This window comes from Cyclopterus lumpus, chromosome 17 (assembly GCF_009769545.1).
Source record: "Cyclopterus lumpus isolate fCycLum1 chromosome 17, fCycLum1.pri, whole genome shotgun sequence".
Lineage (NCBI taxonomy): Eukaryota > Metazoa > Chordata > Actinopteri > Perciformes > Cyclopteridae > Cyclopterus > Cyclopterus lumpus.
This window is the reverse complement of record NC_046982.1, coordinates 4,318,067-4,345,816: the sequence shown is the minus strand read 5'-3', so window position 1 is coordinate 4,345,816 and position 27,750 is coordinate 4,318,067. Positions and strand designations below refer to the sequence as shown.

The following is a 27,750-nucleotide window of genomic DNA, read 5'->3' as shown; positions in this document are numbered from 1 at the left end:
ACCTGGAGGAAGCCAGACAGAAACTTCTACCAGTCTGGAAAGAGGAAGCAAAAGGAAAACAAAAGGAAAGCCAGAGGAACGGAGAAAGAAAAGGAGCTTGCGCTTGGATTGCCCCTTCTCAAACACGAGGCAGCTGTTTTCAGTCAGAGTGGATTTGATATATAATCTGGAAACGTTTACAGATCCTTCAGTTTGTTTCTCTGCCTTTTGGCATGACAAAGGTGTGAGTCAGAGAAGTGGGACGGTCAGAGCACTGGGAGGAGCTGCAGTGGTCTCCGTGTATGGACTCCAACTCTGTTCATATGGTAAAAAAGGGTCACATGGGGCAATAGTCTTGGGAGCCGTGGGGTTGAGGGAGGAGGAGGGAGGGAAGGGAAAAAGGAGAGAGTAAAGAATATACATGCTGCAGGACTTTGGCCTGCCTCATGCACAGGAGGCAGCGGCACTTCCCCCCTGAGCTTAGAGGACACTGGATCTCATAACAAAGAGGAATGGAACCAAAGATTCAGAGCGAGTGCCATGTTGAGGTCAAGCCAAAGCTCTAACTGCCTTGATTTCACTTGCTATGGATGGTTTTTTTTGTGTTTTTTTGTCTCTTCCCTGTGGTGGTTAAAGTGGCACAACACAAAGTGCCTTCCCTGGACAACCTCTTTCAAACTATCTTCCAGACAACTGAGTAGTCAAGATGCCCACCAACTTCACCGTAGTGCCCGTGGAGGATGCAGAGGGCAGCAGCGGCGGCAACAGCAGCAGCAGCGCGGCGGCGGCGGCTGGAGGCAGCAGACCTGTCAGTTTGGGAAAAATCTTCAGAGCGGAAGAAGATGACGACAACTCACAAGGACCTCACTCAGGTAAGGACACGGTGTAAGACAATAGCCTCTACTTTGGCCCGTAGGCATGCTCCGACAGCTGTGGAGGCCCGCTTTTAAGACCCTCTTATTCCAGGAACCTATCCCAGCATGCACTGGCTGTTGTAATGTGCATGCTTGATAAACTGTATGCCTCAGTGTGTAATTGAACACTTACAAAGGGAAGCACGCTGACAGGTTATGGCAGGCACATGGTGTACACACACACACACACACACACACACACACGCACAGACACAGCTAGCTAGAACTTGCAAGACAGCTTGGTTAGTGTAGTAGTAGGGGGAAGGGGTTCTTGTTACTTAAGCCCATAAAAAGCTGTTGGAGCTGTAAGGACAGAAGTAGTAGAAGTATTTTTAAGGCTGATTTAAATGACATGACAGAACCTACATGACACTGCCCACTACCTTTGCATTGTCGCCACGGAATGCTTGAAGAAAATGTAGTATCTGTCTACCGACAAAAGGTTCAGCTCTCTCGTTCATTTTGAACTTCCAATAGTCAGGAATTCCAAGCAATAATATTGCAGCTACTAACTATTTGCTATGTAAAGATATAATGGATTCATGTCCACCCGAGCAGAAAATGAAGCCGCTCTCCCTCTCTGTGTGTGTGTGTGTGTGTGTGTGTGACGTCATCTGAGTTCCTCCTTGCTTTGTTGACATATGTGGGCCAATGGGGCACGGTTGTCGTGCATGTGAGCGTGCACCGCGCTCATAAGGCGGTTACAGCTGATAGCGCCGCCGTTCGCGAAAGCGACATTGTCATCACTTTTAGCACTGTTAGCCGCGTTAGCCACCGGCTCAGCCGTCTCCATGTTAAGAGCCACTCAGAGGCAATAGAAATGCTTCCAATCTCGTGTTTAGCGCCTATAACGTTTATTTTTTACGGACCATGTACCTCTGTTTTTCTAGCTGTCTGCTGTTTGACCACAATCACGGCATATATTTAGACCAAGATAGTGGATTCAGTCCCGATTCAATGCATTTAAGTATGTGATTTAGCTTCAGTTCACCAAATCGCATAAATTATGATTATTAATATATAAGTCAAAAGCAGAGATGGCAGCTACAGAAATTGGCTACGGTAGTTTTACCTTAGCAGCAGTTTAGCTAACTTTTGTTTTCTCTCATTTGGATTAAGACACTGTCTCTTTGAATAATAAATTGATGCTATTTGTTACACCAGACAGCCTGCAGTCATGGCCAGATTATGAGACAAGGAGGACACAGACAGCAAGACCCACTGACAGAAAAAGATGCAAAAAAAAAAACAAGGGCATCACACCATCTTTTAGCATTCATTTCACATTCATTTCTGGTTGTTTTGTGTCTCCTTGTGGTTGTTTTGTGTATCTTTGTGGTTGTTGTGCGTTTCTTTGTGGTTGGTGGCGTCTCTTTGTGGTTGCTCTGCATGTCTTTGTAGTTGCTAAATGTTAAGATAGTTGCCTCTACTTGTGGTCATTTTGTCTCTTTGTTTAAACCTGGCCGATGTGTTTTCGTAATTTTATGCTATTGGACAGACTCTTCATTTGTTCACTCATTAACTTCACACACTACTGATAGTGATTTTGGGCCCGGGGAAGGCACGCTAATTTTTTGTCTCCAACAATCCTGCTTTCCTTTAACATCTAACATTCAGTGTTGTGTGTAATGACATTTGGACTTTACATTTCACAAACAAAGCTTTAAACTTGTTATTAGCTCTTTTTATTTAGCTGTCTAGTTAGCCATTGCAACTTAATGTTTATGACAAGGATGAAGAAATCTGCCAATGAGTGACCAGGATGTCCTCAGTTTGCACTGAAGGTTAAGCCACGAGATCAAACCAAACATTCTGATTTTGTTCTTTGGATACCTTGTCTTTTTTTCTAATATTTCTGTCTGTGCGTGTTGATGGGTTTAGGTCAGTTTGCTGTTCCTTTTTAGCAAAACTAGTCTACACCGCTTTCGGAGCGATCTACTTCGGTAACTACTTTAAGGCAACATGACAGAATGCAGTGTGCTCCGTTGCCAAGGGTCTAGAGCTGGTTAATTCCACGCTACGATGACAACATACCTTTGTTTGAAGGCTGAGCATTTTATTACAGAAAACTCCACATGCAATGCAATTCCTGTTTAGCAGGAATCTATGGCCTACCCTCCCCAACTTATGTTGGTTGTTCACTGAGTTTTTGGGTAATTCAAATAATGTGGATTGTTGAGTGTCGTAACACCTGGAAATGAAAGTACAAATCAGTCATTTAGAAAAAATATCTGACTAAAGATCTAAATTTAAATGACAGCTTTATTGTATCTTTGTATATTTGTCACCCAAAAACAAATCGATCATTGATGCATTTGTTTATCTCTCGACATTAATTTAGAAGCAGTGAGATTTTCAGAATTTCTCTCACTCACACACACACAGGCACACAAACTAACCCCATAGACATCTAGTCGCTATGCTAAGCTAGGCTCATTTGGATTCTCAACATACCTTTTTAAAAAGGGTATTTAAAGAGGGTGCTTAATGCAACCCTTATGGGTTTAGCCCCAACAGCACTCAATCCTACATTTCCCAGAATGCAACTTTCCCAGCACGCTATCATTGGACCGAGCCTGTAGCCTTGAGCAGAAGTGGGCTACAGAGGTCTGGTATGCTCACTTCTTTCTGACTCCACACTCCCAGAGCCACAGACCAATTGTACAACTGTAGATATTGATGAAACTGAACCTGATGTGAAAATATTTGTAGTGCCCCATTGTGAGCAAAAAAACCTAACTATCCCTTTAATGCACTATCAGCAGGGCTCCCAATATCACCCTCTATTAGTGGCGGTACAGTGGGTACTCGTACATGTGTTTCATCGCAGAGGCAGAAGTCACGGAACGTTAAGCGCTCAGTGCTGATTACACAAGATGTTATCTGTATAAACAATAACATCTCATTACAATCATTTTCCAAAGCTAACCTTTGACTGGTGTCGTCTTTGGTGGTGTTCTGCTTGAAGTATTGTTGCTTAGGCTGCACACAACACTTGCATTTCGCAGATCTAGCAGAAACTTTCATTTATGTATTTATAGATTTTAAATTAAGCAAAAGAGTTAACATTAGTCTAAAATATGCACACTACTGCATTGGACAGTAATGGCTGGTTTCTAAATGTATGGTTGAACTTCCTCACCGGAGATTCATTCTGATGTATATGAATTCCAATTCATGTTCAACTTGTCTTTGACTAATTGCACAAAAACATAGTTTTGACACCCCACTACTAACTAGCATTTCATAAACGTTATAACCTGTGGAGCTAACACTAGTAGAGTATGTTAAGACGTTATTAACTAGCGTTAGCACATCTATGGTACGCTAGCTACTGCAGGTACTGTATACTGAATGTAAACGCATGCTTCTTTTGCATAAAGACCTACCCAGCGTTACAGGAACATTCATTGTCTCCTGTCTCGATCCCCAGATGAGGAGGTGGTTCAGTTTACACTTCTGTAGTTTTAGCGTCTATCTTTATCTTTTGAACCTGTTTTTACTGCTGAATCAGTTTGGCGTCCTTGATACATCCAATTCACTGCTTTGGCTACTTTATAATATCCCTTTTTAGTTTTTCCCAAAAAATTATAATATTTATTGAGAGGGTGCAGTTAGTGACAGTGTGGGCTCCATGGTAGCTCTGACAGCTTGACGTAGCAGGAGGGGGTGGGGCTTAGCAAAATAGTCAATGGGTCTTCCTTCATGCCAGAGGAAACCAAAAACAATAGAAGAAAACTAACTAATGTGACTCAGCTTTCTCTGAAAGATAAACACTCTCAGTGCATTCAACAGAGTGCTATGATAGTACTGTTACATTTATTTGATCACAACCACAATTATCTAAGTATCCTGGTTGTTAATCATTTAGCAGCAGTTTGTGCATGCTGTGATATAGTTGATGAACTGATCCTCTACCCTGCAAGCTTTTCCTCACGTTAGCTTTTGTGTAAGCAAATGAAATGTGCGAGCAACAGACAGCTCTCACACTTTTAAAATCTACTGTGCATTTATTTAACCTCCGCATTCATTGATAAAAAGGATGCCTCCTGGACACCTCACATTAGAGCTTTTCCAGGCAAGTCCAACTGGTAGGAGACCCCGGGGAAGACCCAGAACACACTGGAGGGATTATATCTCCCAGCTGGAACGTCTCGGGATCCTCCAGAATGAGCTAGACAATGTTGCGGGTGAGAGGGAAGCCTGGGTCCGCCTGCTGGATCTTTCTTTCACCGCGATCCGACCACGGATTAAGCAGATGAAAATGTATGGATGGACTTTCTTTCAGTAAAGCATTTCAAAATTGAGACATAACTTTGAATCGTATTTTGTCACTGGCAGAGTTTAAGTTAAATAGTTGGTTTTGAAGGTCAATGTTAACCCCAGGCAGTGAATGTTCAACGAAGGTATACATATTTGTGTGTTCGTCTGACGCCAGAGACCAACTGACAGCTCAGCAATACTGTGCCAATTGTTTCAAAGGAACATGCTTGAGGAGCTGAGTGTGCACTTTACTGCCATGAAAGAGACAGTATGCTGGTGTCAGTATGCACAAAACACATCATTTTGTATGTGTGTCTGATCGACCTTTAGTCAGCTTATGATTCACAGCAGTCCTTAAAGCTACTACCTGGTACTTTCAGTTTGTGTTGATTTTGGCAGTCCTGGTGGACGAGGGCGGTAGTGTCTCTGAGCACCAGAGTCCCTGTAGAAAACCTCTCCTTTTACTGCAGCAGGGTCTGACAGTCTGCCACCTGCAGTCCTGGTTCTGGTGCTCCCGTGCCCCCCTTTCCTCCAGCGGGGCCAGCAAAATAGTGTTGTCTTTTCCTTGTGCCAGACTTTTTTGATCTAGCTGTTCTTTTATTTGCCTTCACCATTAAGTCATTATATCCGCACGACTGATAATGTGGAAATATTTTTGCAATAGCACCAGTGTTTAATATCGATAATGAAGGATTGGGTCCAAAGATATTGTGATATTTGATTTTCTCCATATGGGCCAGCTATATTAATAATTACTACGTCATGCGTCAATTACTACGTCACATCTGGCCTCCTGGTGGTTTTACGTCACTGAGGTGAACATTGAAAGGTAATCCAAAAGGTATTAGCTCTTCAATGAAAGTTTATTACAGCTTACTTAATGTTGCCCAGGTGTTTGTTCACTGCTTAGACAATCATATACTGATGTGTTGCGGACACCGTGATCTGACATACAGTGGCTTTCAGATTAAATGTGTCAAACAATCCGTGCTGAGATAATTCCTGATGCAAAGGAAGGCAGAGCTGTTGTCGTACTTCCCTATTGTTCAGTTTCATGTATTCCATTTCATCGCGGGTTACCAAGTGGCCGCAGAGCAAAGGAAAACACTGATTCCAGATTTAAACCCTGACCGTGACCTCTGCACCACTGGGGTTTAAGAATTCCATGAAGATCCCCTCAGTTTGTTTTAAGGACTGGGGTTTTGGGCTCAGAGCCCTCTGAGAGACTTCCCATGTCACCGTTGCATCTTGTTACAATCCTCACCATCTCACGTGCAATCCACAGTACACTGGTCTTATTAAATGCTCTTCAGTGACCTCTGAAACATTGTTAGGTCTCGGGTCCTTCAAGGCAATAAAGACGGGCTAAAGTGTGATAGCATACCGACCCTAATAAACCACTGCATGACAACCGGGGGGCTAAAGTGACCAAAATTGAGGAGCCGTGTAAAAGGCCCACCATGTTACTCTATGTTGCTATGTCTTTAAAAAAGCTAACAGGGGGCGGAGCCTTCATTTGTCTTTTTTTTGTTTTATAGAATTGGTACAACTTGCAAAGTAATCCGAAACACTATCTGTGGTTCTGATTATGTTTGCCAGGTTCCTCAAGGTCAACATTATTTTCCTTTCCCCTGACGTAGTTACAAAAACCCGCAGTAGAAGATGGTCTATTAATAGAAGCACGTTTAAACATCTAACTGTGTGTTGTGCAAAAATGTGTCTACATGCGAAGTGTTTGAATAATGAAGTCGTTCAAATGTAACCTTCTTAAATACACAAGCAAGTTATGTTCAAAAGATCTGTGATACTTTTTTTTTCATATTAAACTAGATAAATACACACATATTGATCAATATTCATTGTGTTGTACTATTGCCTTATTTGGGGGAATGTAAGCCATATGTAACATGGTCATATAGAAATACATTGTGATTTGAAGTAAAACTGTAGATAGCCAACATGTAAACAGTAAACATGGCCAAAACATGGAACTCGCCTGTATAAATCTTGTGTATCATAAATGTTGTATTTTAGTGTGTTTTCTTGTCAAATTGACATTGCAGTACAGTATACAGACACTACACATCTGCAGATGCTACACAAGAACAATGTTCTCTCGCTGCTTAGTGGTGTGCGTCTCACAGTGTGCGTATTTGTCTCGTGTGTTCCCACTAGGACATGACAGTCAGAGAGAGTCCATTCCCTTCATCAACACAGACGATGACAGAGAACATTATTATGAAGGCAAGAACATGGCCTTGTTTGAGGTAAGACCATGTCCGGATGTCCACTGTTTATGAATGTTAAACCATTTGATGCAAAAGCTCTAAGGTGACATTTTTAAAGCAAAAAAGATTTATGGATAAATAATAACCGGTACGTTATTGGAAGTTTTCTGACTGAGAGGTTCAAGGCACAGCTGTAGCCTATGATCAGAAGCTTTCATTGCTCCAAACCTTCAGACATGGGTAATAATTGTCATGATAATTGATTGATTTCCATCATTGTGAGATGGAAATGTAAGATAGAAGCAAATAGAAGCTTGATTAAAAACAAAAGACAATTCTTTTTTTGAGGGGGGGGGGGGGGGGGTCCTGATCTAATGTGAGGTCCTGGGACAGGGATGTCGTATTAGTACAGATTGTAAAGCCCTCTAAGGCAAATTTGTAATTTGTGACTTTAGGCTATACAAAATAAACCGAATTGAATTGAATTGAAGTAAAATTCAAAGGCCCAAGAAGAATCAGAATTTGCGTTCTGATGGAAGTTTGTAAAATAAGGTCAGGGCCCTGACTGCAAGCGCTCGGTCCCTTCTAGTTTCAAGCCAGGACTGTGGAACAGATATAAGACCTCTGAATGAGTACCTCAAACTATGCACAGGCTGCTATGTCACAAAGAGGTGAGAAATATAGCGAGGAGCGATGCCACAACGAGTCTTTGAAGTAATCAATAAGATCTTAAAATCCATTCTAAACAAACTGGGGGGGCGATGTTCCTGTCAAAAGCCAAAATGCGCATGCTTTTTTTCATTCGTGCATATATTTGTTTCCCCTCTGTCCCCCTGCAGGAGGAAATGGACAGTAACCCGATGGTGTCATCTCTCCTCAACAAGCTGGCCAACTACACCAACCTGACCCAGGGCGTTCGAGAGCACGAGGAGGCCGAGTACGAGGATGGGGTCAGGAGGGTCGCTGTCGTGGTGAGGACCAACGTTTTTAATCCTGTGTGATGTTTAGTAGGGATCGTCAGTTTAGATTTTTAAATCTGTTTTAAGCAGCCAGCGTGGAGTAAACTAATTCTGGCAGCTTTCTTTTCCACTAAAACAATGGTTCTCTAATAGGGGTACATGGAGGCACGCCAGGGGGGTACGTGATATTCTTTTAAAATATATTTAAAATTAGCATCCATTAAAAAATCCTTTTAAAATGTGTCATTTAATAAATATTCTATAAAATATAAGTGTAAGTTCATAAACTGAATGGATGGATGGATGGGATGGATGGATGGAATATTAAATCAGACACTGCTGGCACAGCGCTGTGTATTACATCTTTGTTTTCAACCCCAAATGATCTGCGCTGTTTAGAGGGTACTTGGCTGGAAAGAAATTTCACACAACGTATGTTAGTGAAAAAAGGTGAGAACCAGTGGCTCAGCAAGGGTGCCCAAAGGGCAGTCTGTTTTGGGGCCTCTGAATGCATTCTGTCACTCAAACCAGACTTCCTGGAGCGTATTTTATTGTCTCACTGGCCCCCTCATAAAGCAGCCCACTGTGTCGTTATGACGCACAACCGGACCCAAAAGAACTCCAGTTTTCACGTGTGCCCTTGATCTGACGTGTTTCATCTTCACTGTCTTCGAGGGCACAATTACCACCTGCCTTTCTGAAATGCATTCAAAATGATTTAGTCAAACCACATTGCAATCCATTCTTTAAATGCTGTAAATGCAGCTTGAGTACAGTTTACTGGAGGCTTTGATGTTTGTAAAGATATCACGAGGAGTTAATGCAGCTCATAAACATCGCCAAAGAATGGGCTGTATTGTGAGAAAGAAGTGCCATGATCTTTAAGTCTTTTGCATAACACATTTTCAGAGCTTGAAATTTGCGCAGTGCAAGAATCCACCTCTGGGCCTGGTCATGTGTTGGAGAGCTCTGTAAAAGCCAAGCCTCTGAATTGTTCGTCATCAAGGGGTGAGAATTAAAAACAATTGAAGGAATATGGTGGATATTGTTGCCTTCAGACAGAGTCTGTTTCCAGACTTTATGCTATGCTAAGCTAACAACAAGTCCTTTAGGACCCCCGGTGAATAGAATGGAAAAGATTCACTAGATATCGCTGTCAATTCAATTCAATTCAGTTTATTTTGTATAGCCCAATATCACAAATTACAAATTTGCCTCAGAGGGCTTTACAATCTGTACACATACGACATCCCTGTCCCAGGACCTCACATCGGATCAGGAAAAACTCCCCAAAAATAACCTTTCACAGGGAAAAAAGGGAAGAAACCTTCAGGAGAGCAACAGAGGAGGATCCCTCTCCCCGGATGGACAGAAGCAATAGATGTCATGTGTACAGAATGAACAGCATTACAAAGTTACATAAACACATTACATGAATATGACAATGTATGAATGGAACTCCAAAACATTCCCTGTTAATTATTAACGTCATTAAGTGTTTTTCAATTATTATTTTGTATGAATGCTTAAATGTGCAAATCAAGCACGATTTTATTAAATATGCAATACTTTGCATACATTCCCAGAACAGAAATCGGAACATTAGGTAAAACCAGTTTCCAAATTCTAGATTAGTTTTGTTGGTTTATTCGAGCCAAAGGTTTTCATTAATGGCATCGCTTTTTGGCACTCCATACATTAGAAATACTGTAAACAGCCATACAAAAGAAAAAATAATATATGCTGACATTTTGAGAAAAAGGCCTTCAAAGATATGTTTTGTAAAATTACATACAATTTTAAGACACTACAGGTGAATCAGGTGGATAATTAACTAATAAGTATCACCATTAAACGTACCCAGTTGATTACTGACATTTTCTGAAGTGGTACATATCAAATGAGGCATGATCTGATGGCACCTTCTGGAGAATTTAGGAGAAATCTGCAGAAGCAAACAGACAAAGTAGTAAAATAATCACCTAAATGTTTAATTTGGATGTTTTCTTTCCAAAGGTCTGAAAGAAGATGTTTTATGGAAGCAAAATAGCTGAAAATCAAAAAATGGACTACTGCTTGAAAAAAAAGGCAGCTTTTAGTGTTGTCCCAAGTCTTCTATCCCTATTTGCCTTTAGGCGAGACACTTCAGGCAAAATAATATATATATATATATATATATATATATATATATACTGTATATATAAAAGAATATTATATAAGAAAAATATATATATATATGTATAAAAGAATATTATATAAGACAATATATATATATATATATATATATATATATATATATGTATAAAAGAATATATATATATATATATATATATTCTTTTGACTGAGGTGTCTCGCCTAAAGGCAAATAGGGATAGAAGACTTGGGACAACACACAAAGCTGCCTAGCCCATAAAGAAAACACCAGACTGCTTTTTTGTTTTGTTTTCAGGCTTTTTGACTCAATTCATAATCTGTTTGTCACTTACTTGAAATACAAAGTGCCATTTATTTGCATTTGTAGCCCGGAGACATCTTCATCCTCTCAATGTCAGCTACAGAATGGACCACAGCTAGGACTTTCACCAGACGCTTAAAAAAAGAGAATCTGTAGAATTTTCTAATTCCCTTTTCTTTAAAATTGTATTGCTTCACATGAAGTTTTCTCCACATTGCTAGGAATACAATTCTGTGGGGAAATAATGGACCCAGTATTTTCACTTTGTAAAAGTAGCTTGAGGTAGTAAAAAAAAAAGAGACTATTTATATTTATATATATTTAACATGTATACATTCCAATTGGATAGAAAAGTCCCCACAAAAATCCCCTAAAATCTCTATAATCTCAGTAATGTGCTCTCATTTGCCACATTACTGACAGATAAAACTGCACATGCAAATATGTTGAAAACATTCTCAGCACCGCCGGCGTCCTCGGTCGCTCCCGCTGTCTTCGGGTGACACACATGTGGGACCTCGGACCGCAGCTTTGAGGCACTGCCGACGTCTCAGAGAAACCCGCCCCCTGCATGATCTGAGGAGCTGTGCTTTTCCTTTAAGAGCAGAAGTTTGGAGACTTAAGCAGAACGAGTCAGACATGCAGAGGGAGAGAGAGGGGCAGAGGAGCAGACAGGGGAAGAAAGACGGACTAACACGAGAGGCAAGATGTGGGACATCTGGAGATCAACGTCAGGCCCGTCACAGTATTTAGACCGACAGCTGAGCGCGGTGGAGAAAGCTCAGGAAAAAATGTTTGTAACTGGGAAAATGGTATGTACACTTGCTTGTAGGGGAGAGAAGAAGGTTTATATATATATATATATATATATATATATATATATATATATATATATATATATATATATATATATATATATATATGAATGATATGATGGCAACAGGAATTTCTGGTCCTTTTTTCACTTTTTTAAATCATATTTTCATATTCGTCGGACTCCGTGACACCCCCTGTGTGCTCCTTTATCCGCCCCCAGGTGCCCCAGATGGGAACCTTCATCGGCGTCTACCTGCCCTGCATGCAGAACATCCTGGGCGTGATCCTCTTCCTGCGTCTCACCTGGATCGTGGGCACAGCGGGAATCCTGGGCTCCTTCGCCATCGTCTCCATGTGCTGCATCTGCGTGAGTGATTCACAAAACCGACCGCATTGGTTCTCTGCTGAATGCAGACAGGCGGCAGGAAGAAATGGTGCGGGGGAGGATGGGGTCGAAATAGGCAGGTGGCACCAATGACACTGTGAATGAACGGAACAATGAGGATGAATAAAGTATCTATCTATCTATCTATCTGAGGTTCAGTCTGAGATTTAGAGCATGGCAGTCAAGACCGCAGGCCAATCAGCACGCCGTCCTCTCGGCCTGTGATGTCGATTCATGCTCAGTGGGGTCTGCAAGAGAAACACACACTAAAACAAAAACAAAAAAGACCGAGCGGAACATTGCCGTCTCATTTGCATCCGGGGCTCATACGTCAGCGGCTCCGCGGCCAAACAGAGAGCTGACTGTTTGGAAAGTTTGAACTCAAAATGCTCATCGGTCATGTGATGCGAGCAGCCGGCGCTCAGCGCCCTCCTGCAGGACGCGCCCACCCTGTCTGGCTCTGGTGCTTCAGACCCGAGAGATGACGAAGGGTGTTGTGGGCGGCGGCCGCGGCTTTTGCCCAAAGTTTACAAGTAGGAGCTCTGAGTCATTCTTCTGTTTCTGGGAGGTCAGACATCTTTCGAGTTGTCTGGAGACATGACCCCAGATAAGGTCAGAGGTCATTCTCGGTTGCAAAAGACTCTTTATATTTTTGGAGATTAACAAGGAAGTTTGGAGACTTCTGTAATCCACCAAACCCAAACCCACTCCCCCACGGGGCAGACGGTGAGAGCTCAGTGTATGACATGTACTTATTGCCGTGCATTGGCCTTTCTTTCATTTCAATCCCTTTTTTAGAACTTGTTTATGGTTTAGCGATCGGGATTATATGATATTCTACCGTGGTAGAAGTACAAAAGATCCAAAAGAGAGTTGTTGCTTCAACAAAACAAAACAAAATACATTAATTGCAGATGGCAAACATCTGTATTTTCTTCCATCCGAAACCTGACATCTGTCCTCTTGGTCTCCACGCAGACCTTGCTCACAGCCATATCAATGAGTGCCATAGCAACCAACGGAGTGGTCCCAGGTGCGTATAATGCGTCCATTAATATTATTATTATTATTTATTTTGTCTTTTCCACTTGAAATATTGAAAAGCAACGAACGGCTTAGATAAAGATAGATACGATTCTGTGGTGAAAGCTAATGGCGATACCTTATTTTGCTGTCCTGTAAGTTCCTAAAAACCTCACAGGATGTCTCTGGGGAAAAGACATTAGTCATAATGGCAGAATGCCCACTAAATTGTTGCATTTCATGCCTAAAATCACTTAGAATCTGCTTGATATGAATAATGTTAAATAACGGGTTTTTACTGGAATTCTAACTGCTACTTCAATTGTCAACCTTTAAACGCAATAAATAATCAAATGTTTTTTTACTGCATTCCCTTTTGATTGATAATCAGTGCTAGAGACTTACCAAAAAAAAAAAAAAACTCCACTGACACATTTCTGTGAGCATGAGATCAATAATTTTACATATTAACATTTCTATCAGATTAGAGCTTGTCGTCCCAGAGTTTTTTACAATACATTTTGAAATGGCAATGTACCAGCTGTCGAACTAACTGTTTTCATTTCTCCGAAGCCGGCGGCTCGTACTACATGATCTCCAGATCTCTGGGGCCCGAGTTTGGAGGAGCGGTGGGTCTCTGTTTCTACCTGGGAACCACCTTCGCTGGATCCATGTACATACTGGGCACCATAGAGATTCTGCTGGTATGTTACCACACTGGCGGTAGGAGGTCGGCCACGTCACTTCTGCTGCACACTAATGACCCCTAATGACCCCCTCCCTCTCTTTCTGATGCCTTCTACCCACTGCTAGATCTACATCGCTCCGAAGGCACCGATGCTTGAAGAACTGTCCAACAATATGCGCGTCTATGGCACATGCTGCCTGCTCCTGATGGCTCTGGTAGTGTTTGTAGGGGTGAAGTAAGTGCCCACACACACACACACACACACACACACACACACACACACACACACACACACACACACACACACACACACTAGCATGCAGACTCTCATGTATTCCCGTTCTTTCTGCAGGTATGTGAACAAACTGTCTCTGGTGTTTCTGGCCTGGGTGGTTCTCTCGATCTTGGCCACTTACGCAGGAGTCATCAAGACGATCATTGAACCACCAGAGATTAAGTGAGTTACTGAAGAATCATTTAACGCTTTTTAAGTGTCGGATATGAATGCAAAAGGGCAAATGGGATGCCCTTCATTGCCTTCATTGATTGGGGCTGTCATGGTTACGGCTGTGACTCACTGGTTCATAATACGCGTGGCACTAGCGGCATGCAGGGGGTTGTGTGTGCCGTGAATAGAGATGGCTGTATACAAGCTACAGCGTTCCTTGGCTCCCACGTGAAACCAAAAGTCTCATTTTAAGACCCGTAAGCAAGTTAAGTTGCATCACGCAACATACTCAACTTGCTTTGCCTAATTAACTATGGAACAAATGTTAGTGTACCTTGCCTTGCCCTAATTTTCTAGCTCACCGCTGCCGCTCTGCGCCGCTGTCATATGGCGGTTACAGCTGATAACGCCGCCCCGAACCGTGGCGTAGCATACACACTCCGGTAAACACCGCTAGCATCGCTGTTACCGCTGTTTGCACTGTTGCAAATCCCTCCTTCATTCCTTGTCCGCATTTGTTCCCGTCCTCCACAGCGCCTGTCTGTTGGGGAACCGATCTCTGAAGAACTACTTGTTTAAGACGTGCGCCAAGACGGTGGTTGTGCAAAACGTCACGGCGTTCACGGAGCTGTGGAGCATCTTCTGTGAAAGCGACTATTCCAACGCGACCTGTGATGAATACTTCACCCTCAACAACCTGACGGAGATACAGGCCATACCTGGGCTCCTGAGTGGAGTTATCAATGGTGAGGAGGAGGAGGAGGAGGAGGAGGAGGAGGGGACCGATTCTGAAGCGTCAACCCTTCATGATGCTGAGATCCAGTATTGTTTCTCTCAGCTGCGTCCACAAGACATTCACCGCCCAACGAGAATGAATCCTCATGTTCACCCGGTTGCTTTTCCTTGCGCGTCTTTCCGCTAGACAACCTGTGGGGCGAATATGGTCCAGCTAATACCAACATAGAGAAGAAAAGCCAGCCTTCAGTGCAAGCCCAGGACTCGTCCGGGGACATGTCCATGCCTTACGTCTCCAATGACATCGCCACCTACTTCACTCTGCTGGTGGGAATATACTTCCCCTCCGTCACAGGTAGATCAAATACCAAACAAATATGAATAGGTGAGGAGTCTGAGATTATATCAATAAGAAATTATGATGGTGATGCTATATATTGAAACACTTTGAAAAGAGTCTTAAATAGACAGTAGAAGTAAAGGATCACAATACTTCCATACTTCCTCTAACTCTTACGTTTTGTGTGTGTGTGTGTGTGTGTGTTTTTAGGTATCATGGCCGGTTCCAATAGGTCTGGTGATCTCAGAGACGCCCAGAGGTCCATCCCAATAGGAACCATAATGGCCATTCTCACCACCTCGTTCATCTGTATCCTCTGAGACATATAAACACACTACAGTACAAACTAGCTTATGCATGTGTAGGAGGTGTTTAGTAAATACGACGTGCACGTTTTCCATCTTAACTTGGCGCTCAGACATCTCCTTTGTGGTCTTGTTTGGAGCCTGTATTGAAGGAGTGGTGCTGAGAGACAAGTAAGAGTATAGGATATGGTATCAAAGATGCTCCATAACGAAGATGTCGTGCACTTCCTGTTTCCTAAGCGGGCGCGACCACGCCTCCCAGTGGGCCGTCTGCTTTCTGAACTGCCTCTGATGGTGTGTGTGGATGTGGCCGTTGCAGGTTTGGTTACTCCGTGAATAAGACCCCGGTGATTGGCATTCTGGCCTGGCCGTCGCCCTGGGTGATTGTGATTGGCGCGTTTTTCTCCTGCTGCGGGGCGGGGCTTCAGAGCCTCACTGGCGCCCCCCGGCTGTTGCAGGCCATCGCTCGGGATGGCATCATTCCGTTCTTGCAGGTCAGTGTCAGTCCTGTGTGCTTTTAAAGTCAAGCGTCGGCCCAACCACAAAATGTTGGTTTGTGTTACTCTTTGATCTGGTCTTGAATCTTTTCAGCTCAATGACACTGCCATTTGTCGGCCTAATTACATTACACAGTAATGATTGCTGACCTTTATTTTGCCCGCTTTATTTTGCCACTTCTGCCGCAGGAATCCCTCAAAAAAGGGCAATAGACCGCAGGGCCGCATACCGCATATACAAATATATACAGTATTTTGTATTTATTTTAAAAGATCCTGATGCTTTTATAAAATAATGAAATAAATTATTGGTCATATTATACATGGCAACAAAATAATGTAGTCATTTAAATCCTATATTACACAAATGTAGAATTGAAGAAAAACACAATAAGCAATTATTTTTGCGCAACCGTATGAGCACTCATCACGTGGCATTCACCAATTTTCACGTTCTTGGAATTTCTGTCGTACCAGTCATCTCGGCTACAGATGGTCTTTCTCCACAAGGGTAAAAAAAACACCTGTGTGTGTGTGTGTGTGTGTTTGACCCTTGCTTGCCATATTTCGTACCAGTTATTTATTCAAATTGTTTTTAAATTGTTGTTGTTGTAACTCTTTGGTGAGTTAAACCTACCCGCGATTGGGCAGCCTGAAATGTACATTTAGGGGCAAAATAAACAAAATAATCAAATAAATGCACCTCCACATGACAAGGTGACATTCATCAGGCTGAAACAGGCTGTAAAGTGTTTGTTTAGACAAGAGAGATTATGGACCTGGAACAGCTTTAAGATAAGAAAAGCCACGTTTATTTTGCAGGACGACCATTGTGGAATAATTATTTTGTCTGAACAACCGTAAAAACAAATATGCCCATCGTAATTCCCTTGAGCATAATGTGATTTTTGCTCGATAACTGGCTGAAATAATAATACTCAGTTATCACATATACAATATCCTTACAATGCTACATCGCAGTAAGATTCAAAGACAAAAAAAGCAACTAAACATGTCATGCTTCTTATGATGTGTGAAAAGTGTTGGAAAGTGTTTGACCTGAACAATAAGACATGTTTGTGTCTCTCTCTCTCTCTCTCTCTCAGGTGTTCGGTCATGGGAAGGCTAACGGGGAGCCCACCTGGGCTCTGTTGCTGACAGTGGGGATCTGTGAGATAGGGATCCTCATTGCTTCTCTGGATGCCGTGGCCCCCATCCTCTCCATGTACGTGGCACATCCCTGTAAAACACCACAAACTAACCTGTCCAACCTTCAGGGATAGTCCGTTTGTTCACCTACCCGTCAGCCCGCGTTACTTTTTTAATGACGGTTCTTTCTCTCTTCAATAATCTTTTCGTTTTGGCTCCCCGCTCAGGTTTTTCCTCATGTGCTATCTGTTTGTTAACCTGGCCTGTGCTGTCCAGACTTTGCTCCGCACCCCCAACTGGAGACCTCGCTTCAAGTTCTATCACTGGTAAGAACAGCTTCCGACTAGACGCAAGAACATGTGAGAAATAATGCTTTGATTAAAAGCACACATGTTTTAATATGTAGTGTCCTTGTAGGACCCTGTCCTTCTTAGGGATGAGCCTGTGTCTCTCTCTCATGTTCATCTCCTCCTGGTACTACGCCCTGGTCGCCATGGTGATAGCCGGTTGTCTCTACAAGTACATTGAGTACAGAGGGTGAGTCAGGAGATCTATCACGGCAGTAGAGGAAGCTTTACATCTTTCACGCCGCCAAGAGCCGGCGAAACATGCGAATGTCTCATTTTATTGTGTCGCGTTCGGGAACGAGGTGAAACGAGGCCCGCTTTGGTACTTTTTGGGGTTTGCAGGGCAGTGAAGGAATGGGGGGATGGGATCAGAGGTCTGTCCCTGAATGCAGCACGCTACGCTCTCATCCGCCTGGAGGAAGTGCCGCTCCACACCAAAAACTGGAGGTGAGTGTGCGTTGTGATTTGCTTTGATCCAAAGGAAGGATCTTTATTTCTTGTCATGCCTGGATTTCTTCTGGAGCAACTTTTAAAATTAAAATATGTGCAAAATATAATCCCAAAAAATCATGTCCCTCGCGAGTTCAGTCTAGGATTCAGGTGGGTTTTGCTAGTAGTGACATGTAAACACACTGTGATGAGTACAACCGGGCCACTTTCCTTTTAGTAGAACGACAGATTTGTAATATGTCATTCTTAATGCTTATTCCCCCCCTTTGTGTTCTACTACTGACCCTGTGTCTCTCTCTCTTTCTTCAGGCCTCAGCTGCTGGTGTTGTGTAAGTTGGACTCCGACCTGGGGGTGAAGCACCCTCGCCTCCTGTCATTCACGACGCAGCTCAAAGCGGGGAAGGGACTGACCATCGTCAGCTCGGTCCTGGAGGGAACCTTCATGACCCGGGGGAACGAAGCCAAGACGGGAGAGAAGGTTTGTCGGTCGGCTCTGTTCAGTCCTCTGCGTGCAACCTTTTAAAGCTATACAAAAGAAATGCTGTGCTCATTTACATTTAAAGTAGTGGCCATTTTATTAGGCACACCTGTGAAATCCACTGCAATTCAACACAGCGGCAGATTCTACCTTTTTAAGATGTTCCGTTTTTTGTAAATGTGTAAATTTAAATATGTTGATTACTGAGATCACCGTTGTATTGAACAGTTGTAGTTGAATCACATGCTGACAGGTGTACTGTATAAAGTTGCCACTGAGTGCATGTTATATAATTTAGCATACAGCTACAACCCTTTTTAAAGTGATATAATCTGCAAAACAAGTACATATGCATTAAGAAAACTATAAACGAGGTACTATAAATTGGTGTGCTACAAGACTCTGTTTACGAAAGCTTGAGACTCCACTGCAAAATTGTATAAATTGTGCATTTTTAGCTTTAAAATTTCTTCTTTTTTTTAATCCAGCGATCTGATTGTGGAGCTGTTTTATACTTTTTGAAGCTGCATTAAAATATTCTCTTTGGCCACTTGGGGGCAGTAGAACAAGCTGAAAACATAACGTATATGAACAAATGATCAAGTTGTAAAGGTGGCAGCGAATAAAATTCAGCCCTGAGTGAGGACAGATGGATGTTTTTTTTAATGTAAGCTACCACGCCACAATTCCAATAAAGTCATCGTTAGTCCTGCTTCAGTGTGTTTATATCTCTCATTAAAAGTTTTAGAAAACAATTTATACAAACTCAAGTTTCAGAGAGTGAATCATGTTAAAGACCAGCATCGGTTTAAACCCTGATAATTCAGTTTACCAATTTACATCTAAATCCCCACATTTCCCTGTCCGTTCCCTTCTCCCTTTCTTCCCACCACTCGGCCTCCACTCCAGAACTTGAAAGCGGCCATGGCGGCAGAGAAGATGAAGGGTTTCTCCCACGTGGTGGTGTCCTCCAACCTGCGAGACGGCTTCTCCCTGCTCATCCAGTCAGCGGGATTGGGAGGTATGAAACACAATGCCGTCCTGATGGCCTGGCCGGCCGGCTGGAGTGAGCACCGGGACGCCTCCGCGAGGAGGAACTTCATAGGTAAAAAATGCTCCAGAACGCCTTGAAGGAAGTGTGCGGCAAGATTAAACCAATCATGGAAAGAGTTGAGGGGAAAACACAGCAGGACACAGAACCCTGACCTCTCCTTTCTGCAGAAACGGTGAGAGAGACGACGGCGGCCCATCAGGCTCTGCTGGTTGCCAAGAACATCGACCATTTCCCTGGCAACCAGGATCGTCTGAAGGAGGGAACCATCGACGTGTGGTGGATCGTACACGATGGTGGACTGCTCATGCTGCTGCCGTTTCTACTTAGTCAACACAAGGTGTGTGCGTGTGTGTTGTCTAAATGGTCTTTTCCCTTTTTAGATTATTTACTTTAAAAAGTAATCATGTAAAAACTACACCCTTCATAGAACCTTTTAAAACCTATTTTACTGTGTGCATAATTCAAGTTGCTGAGAGTTTGTGTGCAACCAGCAGCTGATCCAGCTCTAATCTCTGCAGGTGTGGAGGAAATGTAAAATGCGAATCTTCACGGTGGCCCATATGGAGGACAACTCCATCCAGATGAAGAAAGACCTCCAGATGTTTCTCTACCACCTACGTCTGGATGCTGTGGTGGAGGTGGTGGAAATGGTGGGACAATTTGATATTCAGTCACTTCCTTTTGGTATCTAATGATTGGTAAGCCAGGTGGTGGTGGTCCTACGTGACCCTAGGGCGAGATACAGAAAGGCTCTCTGTTTCTCTAATCTGCCCTTAATGAGAACATTAGCCTCACCAGAGTAACTACAAGCCTGTTCTATGTGTCCCTCCAGCATGAAAGCGACATCTCAGCCTTCACCTATGAGAAGACCCTGGTGATGGAGCAGAGGTCTCAACTGCTCAAACAGATGCAGCTGTCCCGCACCGAGAGGGAGAGAGAGGTACTCGATCGAATATTTCCTTTTGGTTAGGAAGGTTCCTCACTGAAATGACCCGCCAAGTGGCCGCCACGATAAGTGCTTTACATGCAAAGGAAAGGAGCTTCAATGCTTCCTTATTTAGCTCCTTTAGCATAGTGGACCTTCCTTTACAAAAGGAAAGGAGATAATTCCGCCCCAGAATTCCTTGGAGCGGGCAACATTTAAAGTGACGCACCATTCTACGATCATGACCGACCAACTCAGATCATGTAAATAACCGTTGCTATAACTTGAAAAATACTTTCAATAATCTGTTAAACCTGCTGGCGAACTACGAACGTTACTTTGCTGTTGCTGAAAAGTGATCAAACTGACATATTTGATATTCTCTCTCTGGTGTTGTAATGCAGCCTCAGCCCGCATTCTTTTATTTGACTTAAATTACAGAAGCTTTGATAAAAGTGTTAAACTGGACGTCATGTTTTTGATTATCATCTTTTGAATCAACTATTTTGTCACATTACAATTTTAAAACAAGATCAAGTCAACACGTCTAGCTCACACAGTTGTGTGGTGTTTCATGAACTAGTGTCTGCATATTCTTATGGTCAGATTATAATCTGCATATAATCCATAACAACATAAAGGGATATGAGACATTGTTAGTGGGGGGGACATATTTAATTCAGCATGTTTGACCCTGAACAATGAGACTTTGTTCTCTCTGTAACAATCCCTTGGTTTCACTTTAATATTTCGTGTTACAGTAAGATTAGCTGGTGACACTTTTGTCATTTCTATTCCAACCTCGTTAATAAAGTCATACTATGAACCGGGTTGTTCATGTCGTTATGACACAACACTGTGAGAGCACAGACCAAGTATCTAAGATGCGCTTTGTTGTAGTCCATCTCCTGAACGTTGTAGTTTCACCGCTGCAGACCGACGTCAATAACATCTGCCGGCCGTCGCCTCATAACTCCTCATGAATTCTCATTCCCATCTTTCCTCGACCCCGTGACGTTTTCCACAGAGGTCAATGAAAAGTGGTACGGGTTTACACGTTAGGAGGTCATTTTTTTGACTAATCGACCGCGGCCTGTCATTCGACACTGTAATGTCTGTGCCATTAGACCTTATTACCAACACAAGGACATGTTGTAACCAACAGCATCAAGAGGTAGGAGTGACACCGCCGCTGCTACTCAGTCAGAGATACCAAGGAGCCCACACAGTCGCTAACTCCCTGAATAAATATGATCCAATTTTTTGAAAAACAAAATAGCGATTTTAGAGAGAAGCAAATCAAACAATATGTGTTTGAAGGCTATATTAGGATGTCTGAGTTCAAAAGATAAAGGTAGAAACTAAACCCTACAGATCAGAGTGTAAAAGTGAAACACCACATCACCTGGAGATCGAGACAAGACCAGTAGCATAGAAGTGCTAACGCTAGTTAATGATGTGCTATTGTTAGCTGACTAGCTGTTTTTAGTGTTTTAGAAACGTCTATCTCCTTCAAACCTCGCCGGGTAACGAGTATCTCAACTCTAAATCCACAAAACCAGCCTCAAGATAAAAAATATCTAAAACCTGTGCATGAGAGTCTATGGAGCAGAGACGCATATTTGTTGGACAATGGTTGAAGCTGGCCAATGTAACGCTATGATTGAAGGGCAGGACTTGGCGAAGGGTCAATTGAAAGTGTCACCAAAATAAACATAAGCGCTATCCACAACTCTGAAAACCAAACAAGAAGAAAAGTTGTAAACTTTGTTGCAAAACTACACTATAAATAGAGCTAGTATGCACTCAAAAACGTTTATATTTTATTTTTTAAATATTCAGGTGTAATGTTTACACTTTAAAACACAATGTAGACATTCTATACTAAACTATAAACTACTATAAAATACTAAATACTGACACAGCTATCCTCAACCCAAATGCGTAGCTTAACTCGTCTCGTGATCTGCTGTCGTTGACCTTTGAACCCTTCCAACTTCTGTGATTGGACAGCGGGTTCAGATTCAGAGCATTACAGATGTATCGCGCGGCTACATAAAGAGGAAGAAGTCGCCAGGAGCCCGTTCCCTCAGCGCCCTGTGCATACCGGAGGATGAGGTAGCCACGGCGACCAAACGGCATGTAGCAGCCAACCTTGTTGCCACTGGTCCAACTATTTGCATAATTCATTCATAACACCCGCGATGCTGCAGACCGTGAGGTCATTAGAAGCTGAACTCTATAATTCTATAGATGCTGAGTAGGCAGAAACGCGGGGACTAGAAGCTGCCACTAGAGGGAGACAAATTCCTCACTGAATACTTTTAAATGTGCACTAGACTCGCAGTACGGGAGGTCTACATGAGACAGTTACTATTAACCATTACATCCCTCAACAACATCTCTAACACACACAAATGGGTCAGCATGTTATGGAGCATGTTTGTAGTTTGTAGCAAAAATAATTGTGGTTCCTTCCACATTCCCATCCTAACTAATCTGACGTTTGATACTAGAAGGTCAGCATTAAGGAATATACATTATTTTATAGTCGTGCTTGTATACATTTCCACGATCCAGGTAAGGGGAAGTATACATAGGGGCCTGGATGAGGCTCACTGGATTTTGCTTTTATTGTTGTTTACTAAGGCATTTTAGATATGCAACATTTCAGTGTTTCTGAAGATTTCACCTGATTCTTTTTAAATTACTCTTTTGAACTTTTGTAATACTTGTAGTAATATGTAAATATGTGTGTGTTTCTGTGTACTTTTCCTGCATGTGCATCTCCATGAACCTGTCTGCTCTACATCTAAATAATTTGTCCTTGTATCCTCTTCTCATCATGTTTGAGCATCCCTCATAATTACATACTTGCAATGACAATATGTTTTGGTTAAAATGTAAAAAAAAACAACGCAAAGATAAAATACAGGATGCTGCTGAACAGAAACGTAGAATCAGTTGGATGTTTTTGAGTCGAGCACTAGAAAGGTTTTGAATTGAGATCCAATTTTTCTTAAGAGAAGTTAGAGAATGCAACATGGTTTTAAAAAAAAAGAAAAACACCAACCTGTCTTTTGCATCGTCTGTCCTGTCCTTGGTTTAGGCCCAGCTGATCCACGATCGGAATACCGCGTCTCATTCCGCAACAAATGACCGAGATGCAGGCGCCCCGCCGGATCGCGTCCACATGACCTGGACCAAAGACAAACTGGTCAACGAGAGGAACAGACACAGAGAAGGCATGGGGGTTAAAGACATCTTCAACATGAGGCCGTGAGTAGCTCCAGCTGCACTGCTAAACATTATGTTTATATGCAACGCTACACTGAACACTATTATTCCTTTGTCTGGTTAAATGTTTTTATTATTATCTTAATGTATTGCACTTTAATAATTCATGTTATTACATGTGTTGTATGTATTTAAAAATGCCGCAAGAAGTACTTGTGACAAATTTGTAATTGTTCCTTGCCATCTTCGCTAAGTCCCGCCCCTCGAACGCAGACTGGCCAGTCGGAGCGTTTCATCGGCCCGCTCCAACCGGGCATGACTGCGTAAGAGAGATGGGCGGGGCTTACCAAAATGAACACATCACATTGTATTATTCAAGGGTTGGCCTCTTAAGTGTATTCAATCATTTTGCTTTTGGCTTGTAGTTTATAATGTAATTTGCTCATGTTTGACAGCAGAGGAGCGCTAATTATCCAAGACCTCCCTGCATCTAGATCAGCCCTTATTATTGTGCTAATGTTGGATATGTTTTTCTTTTTTTTATCCATTCCTCCAGCGAGTGGGAGAATCTGTAAGTCACGCTTCTTGTTTGCATGTGCCTTCATTCTCTGTGCATACGCAATGTGCACAAATAATGTCCGTGCTGGCATGCTTGTGTGAAAGTAGATCACCAGTTCTGTTTGTATGTTGCTGCATGATGACAAATATGAAAGCTGCACCTTCATTTGCCTCCAAGATCATCATATCCACGGCCACTCACGCTGTGCTTCCTGTAGATTATCGCCCTGAGATAGAATGCCAGGATAACCGATGCTCTCATTAATGTCTGTGGTCCAACGTAGCAACCAGTCCAACGTGCGGAGAATGCACACAGCTGTGAAGCTGAACGAGGTGGTGCTCAAGAAGTCCTGCGACTCGCAGCTGGTCTTGCTCAACATGCCGGGCCCGCCGAAGAACAAGAAAGGGGACAGCAATTGTATCCTTGTGTGCAGAAAGTTTGACGCATTAAAGGAATAGTTGAAAAAGAGTCTGTGGCAATGGCACCAGCTAATCTTACTGAAATCATCATATAAATACACCATACATGGGATATCTATTTTGTTTAATCCATATCCACCTCTCTTGATGCCCTTCCAATGTCAGTCATCTTATCCATTCAAATTTAGAAAATGTAGGCATATATTTTTTCTTACACAGCCATGCTTAATGCTAAGCTAACTAGCTACAAAGCTGTAGTTTCCCACTTAGTATAAATTAGAGTGCTATCGATAGTCTCATTTAACTCTCTTCATACTCTTAAGTGAATAAGTGTATTTCCCAAAATGACTAACTATTTTATTTAGGTTAATTGTAAATAAACTAATACAAAAGTGTTGCAGCAATTTAGACAAATATGCAGTGAAGTGCAAGTTCAAAGAAACATCAAATGGAAATACTCAAGTAGATTACAAGCACATCAAGTGTGTGTCTAAGTACAGTTCTCAAGTAAATGCCATCACTGTGCAGAATGTCCTTAACCAGAATGTGCCTCACAGATATGGAGTTCCTGGAGGTCCTGATGGAGGGCCTGGACCGCGTCCTGTTGGTTCGTGGAGGGGGTCGGGAGGTCATCACCATCTACTCATAGCACCAAGAGGTTCCGAATCCTTTTGGATGTAAACACTGTTGGGCAGTGGAACCCCAGAGGACAGGGTGTTGGCGGAGGGAGAAGGCCGGACTTTGAGATGCATGATGGGCAAAGATGTTGGACAGAGGAAGTACAGTACACTGCCTCTCACTCTGTCGGGGGGTTGAGGGGAAAGGAGGCCCGTGATCTACCTGCAGCACAGCCTGAGCTCAGTGCAGTGTCCGGGGCAACAGAGGGCTCTCTGCACCCCTTCGTCCTGGGGCTCGTCCTCTGACTCTATACACTGTAAAATGACTACTGTGTGGTTGCACTGCGGAGATGTTCTTTCCTCAGGAGAAGTGTGTTTTCCTTTTAAGCATTCCACTGATTGTTGTAGCTGCTTACAGGCTCATCGGCTCCAACGAAGGTTGCAAACGTAGTGCCTTTTTATTTATCTCAGTACCGTTGATGGAACCTTTCATCGATGTATGACAAGAGCCGACTTTCCAGTTGGTCATGTTTTTAAGCCATTATATTCGGTGCGTTTGCCTCATGTCACTGCATCAGAAGCCAAAATGCCATTGATCACTATGAGAACAGTTCAAGGGCAAACTTGATTGATTGTAATCCGTAGATTGTCTTTGACATTGCTTAAGGAGCAGGTGAGAATGCAAGGGGAGGGATTTTAGTGCATTTTTAGTTGAGTTAACAATGTATCTGACTGTATTGTTTGTTTTGGTGCAGAATGTTAAGGCGTGTGCGTGAGTACACAGGGTTAAAGAAACGGAGCAACGTAGAGCCTATATTTCATTGAATATTGCTATTGTTTTTAAGTACAATGTGTTGGTTCAACAAAAAAAAAAAAAAAAAAGAATGTCCAGAAATCTGACGAGGGAAGAGAGGATTGCGGCCGCTAATGGCGCCATCACTTCAATCACTTGCAACCGCAGATAGCGGTTTGATTCACAAACAATATGCTGATGATATCACAGCTCAAACACACCCATAAAGTGTTGCAGTTGAGTTCTATTAGCCCTTTCATTGCATCTGATTGCAATTATCCATTTGGCAAAGTGTAAATGTATATAGATTTGCGGCAATTAACTCTGCAGGCGGAACAATGACAGAGAGACAAATTAAATGTTCAGGCGGCGAGCGAGAGGACCGGACCGCCGAGGGCCAGAGGCAGTCCTCTGAACCTGAGGTGGGGAATTTATACCCTCATTTGGGATATAATGCACATCTTCAGGCTGTAAAAGAAGATGGCGTTATGCGTCAGTGGAAAGTCTGGATGTGACAACTCTTGTAAATGCGCTTCATATGCTGCCAACTCTCTGAGGTCGCTAATAATTTCACTTTAACTGCGAATATGACGTATGTTTGCAGGCCAACCCCCCCGGAAGCTTCACACTGATCCCTGAATAAATAGCCAATGGGAATTATTTCCATTGGAAATTCAGATTTTTGCAGAATAGTTTGTTGAAGTTTACGATACAGACTTTTTAGTTCGGCAAGATAATCTTCCCAAATGAGTACCACTTTGTTGATTTCTGTGCCCAAATGTATGCATATTACTTAATTTAAAAATGTGAACGTAGCACTGATCCGCTATTTGCTCGACAGCGCAGTAAGGGGTGGATTTGAGAAGTTGATATTTTCTTATTTGTGCAGGTTTAGCGGCCGCAAAAGCTGCGGAATCCCTTCGTGAATTCACCCCTCGAGTCTTTAGTCGAGTTGTTTTTCGTACCTTTCCGGTGTCCCCGTAGAGGGACGGCATCAACAAAAGTCCTCGATGCTTTGGCGCCGAGAAGTCTGCTGCTTTTAAATACGTCTTCTGGGTGATATCCTGACACAGTACTGGAATATAAACTGAAATGGAGACTGCAAAGCGAACTTCCTCTAACTAGGAAGCTGGGTTTTCCACCATATAATGAGATTCTGTACTCTGCCGTTAACAGCATCAACAACAAATCCTGACAACGGATTATACACTGTGTTCATCTCTATCTGTACATAAGGCACCATTTGTGCATGTAAACAATTGAGTCTGTTTATTCAGACAAACTCCCATAACATGGCATGAAAGATGCAGACACACGCATTAAAGAGGCGTGAAAACGTCAAAGCAGGAAGTTGGGAGACAAAGGAAATGAAGCTGGATGAGTGTTTGGTCAGATTTAGATCACTGTGATTATTATTATTAGAATGTTTCAATTCAATTAAGTTTATTTAGTTTAGCCCCAAATCACAAATGACTAATCTGCCTCAGAGGGCTTTACAATCTGTACACATACAACATCCCTGTCCCAGGACCTCACATCGGATCAGGGAAAACTCCCCAAAAAAACGATGAATCATTCATCCTGGTAACTGAGACGTAATGCATCAAAACCTGAATCCAATTTATTTTTCTTTCTATATTTGTATCAATCATTAAAATTCACTGATTTCCTTATGTGACATATATCA

General features: G+C 42.6%; 1 protein-coding gene across 2 annotated transcripts; it reads left to right on the top strand.

Moving 5' to 3' along the window:
• LOC117746181 (solute carrier family 12 member 7-like) lies at positions 1-27,750 on the top strand. 2 transcript variants are annotated; one of them, XM_034555131.1, is made up of 27 exons: positions 1-305; positions 669-851; positions 7,332-7,423; positions 8,224-8,355; positions 11,835-11,981; positions 12,978-13,032; positions 13,596-13,726; positions 13,836-13,945; positions 14,063-14,167; positions 14,693-14,904; positions 15,081-15,248; positions 15,444-15,542; positions 15,652-15,709; positions 15,858-16,032; positions 17,142-17,260; positions 17,412-17,510; positions 17,602-17,721; positions 17,874-17,978; positions 18,291-18,459; positions 19,369-19,564; positions 19,681-19,850; positions 20,032-20,163; positions 20,346-20,453; positions 23,548-23,717; positions 24,232-24,246; positions 24,518-24,651; positions 25,211-27,750. In XM_034555131.1, exons 2-27 carry the CDS (start codon positions 686-688, stop codon positions 25,300-25,302), a joined length of 3,279 nt encoding a protein of 1,092 aa, XP_034411022.1. In that variant the 5' UTR covers positions 1-305; positions 669-685; the 3' UTR covers positions 25,303-27,750. The 2 variants fall into 2 exon arrangements, with proteins under 2 accessions (XP_034411022.1, XP_034411024.1); XM_034555133.1 differs by lacking the exon at positions 24,232-24,246 and having other exon boundaries at positions 1-851.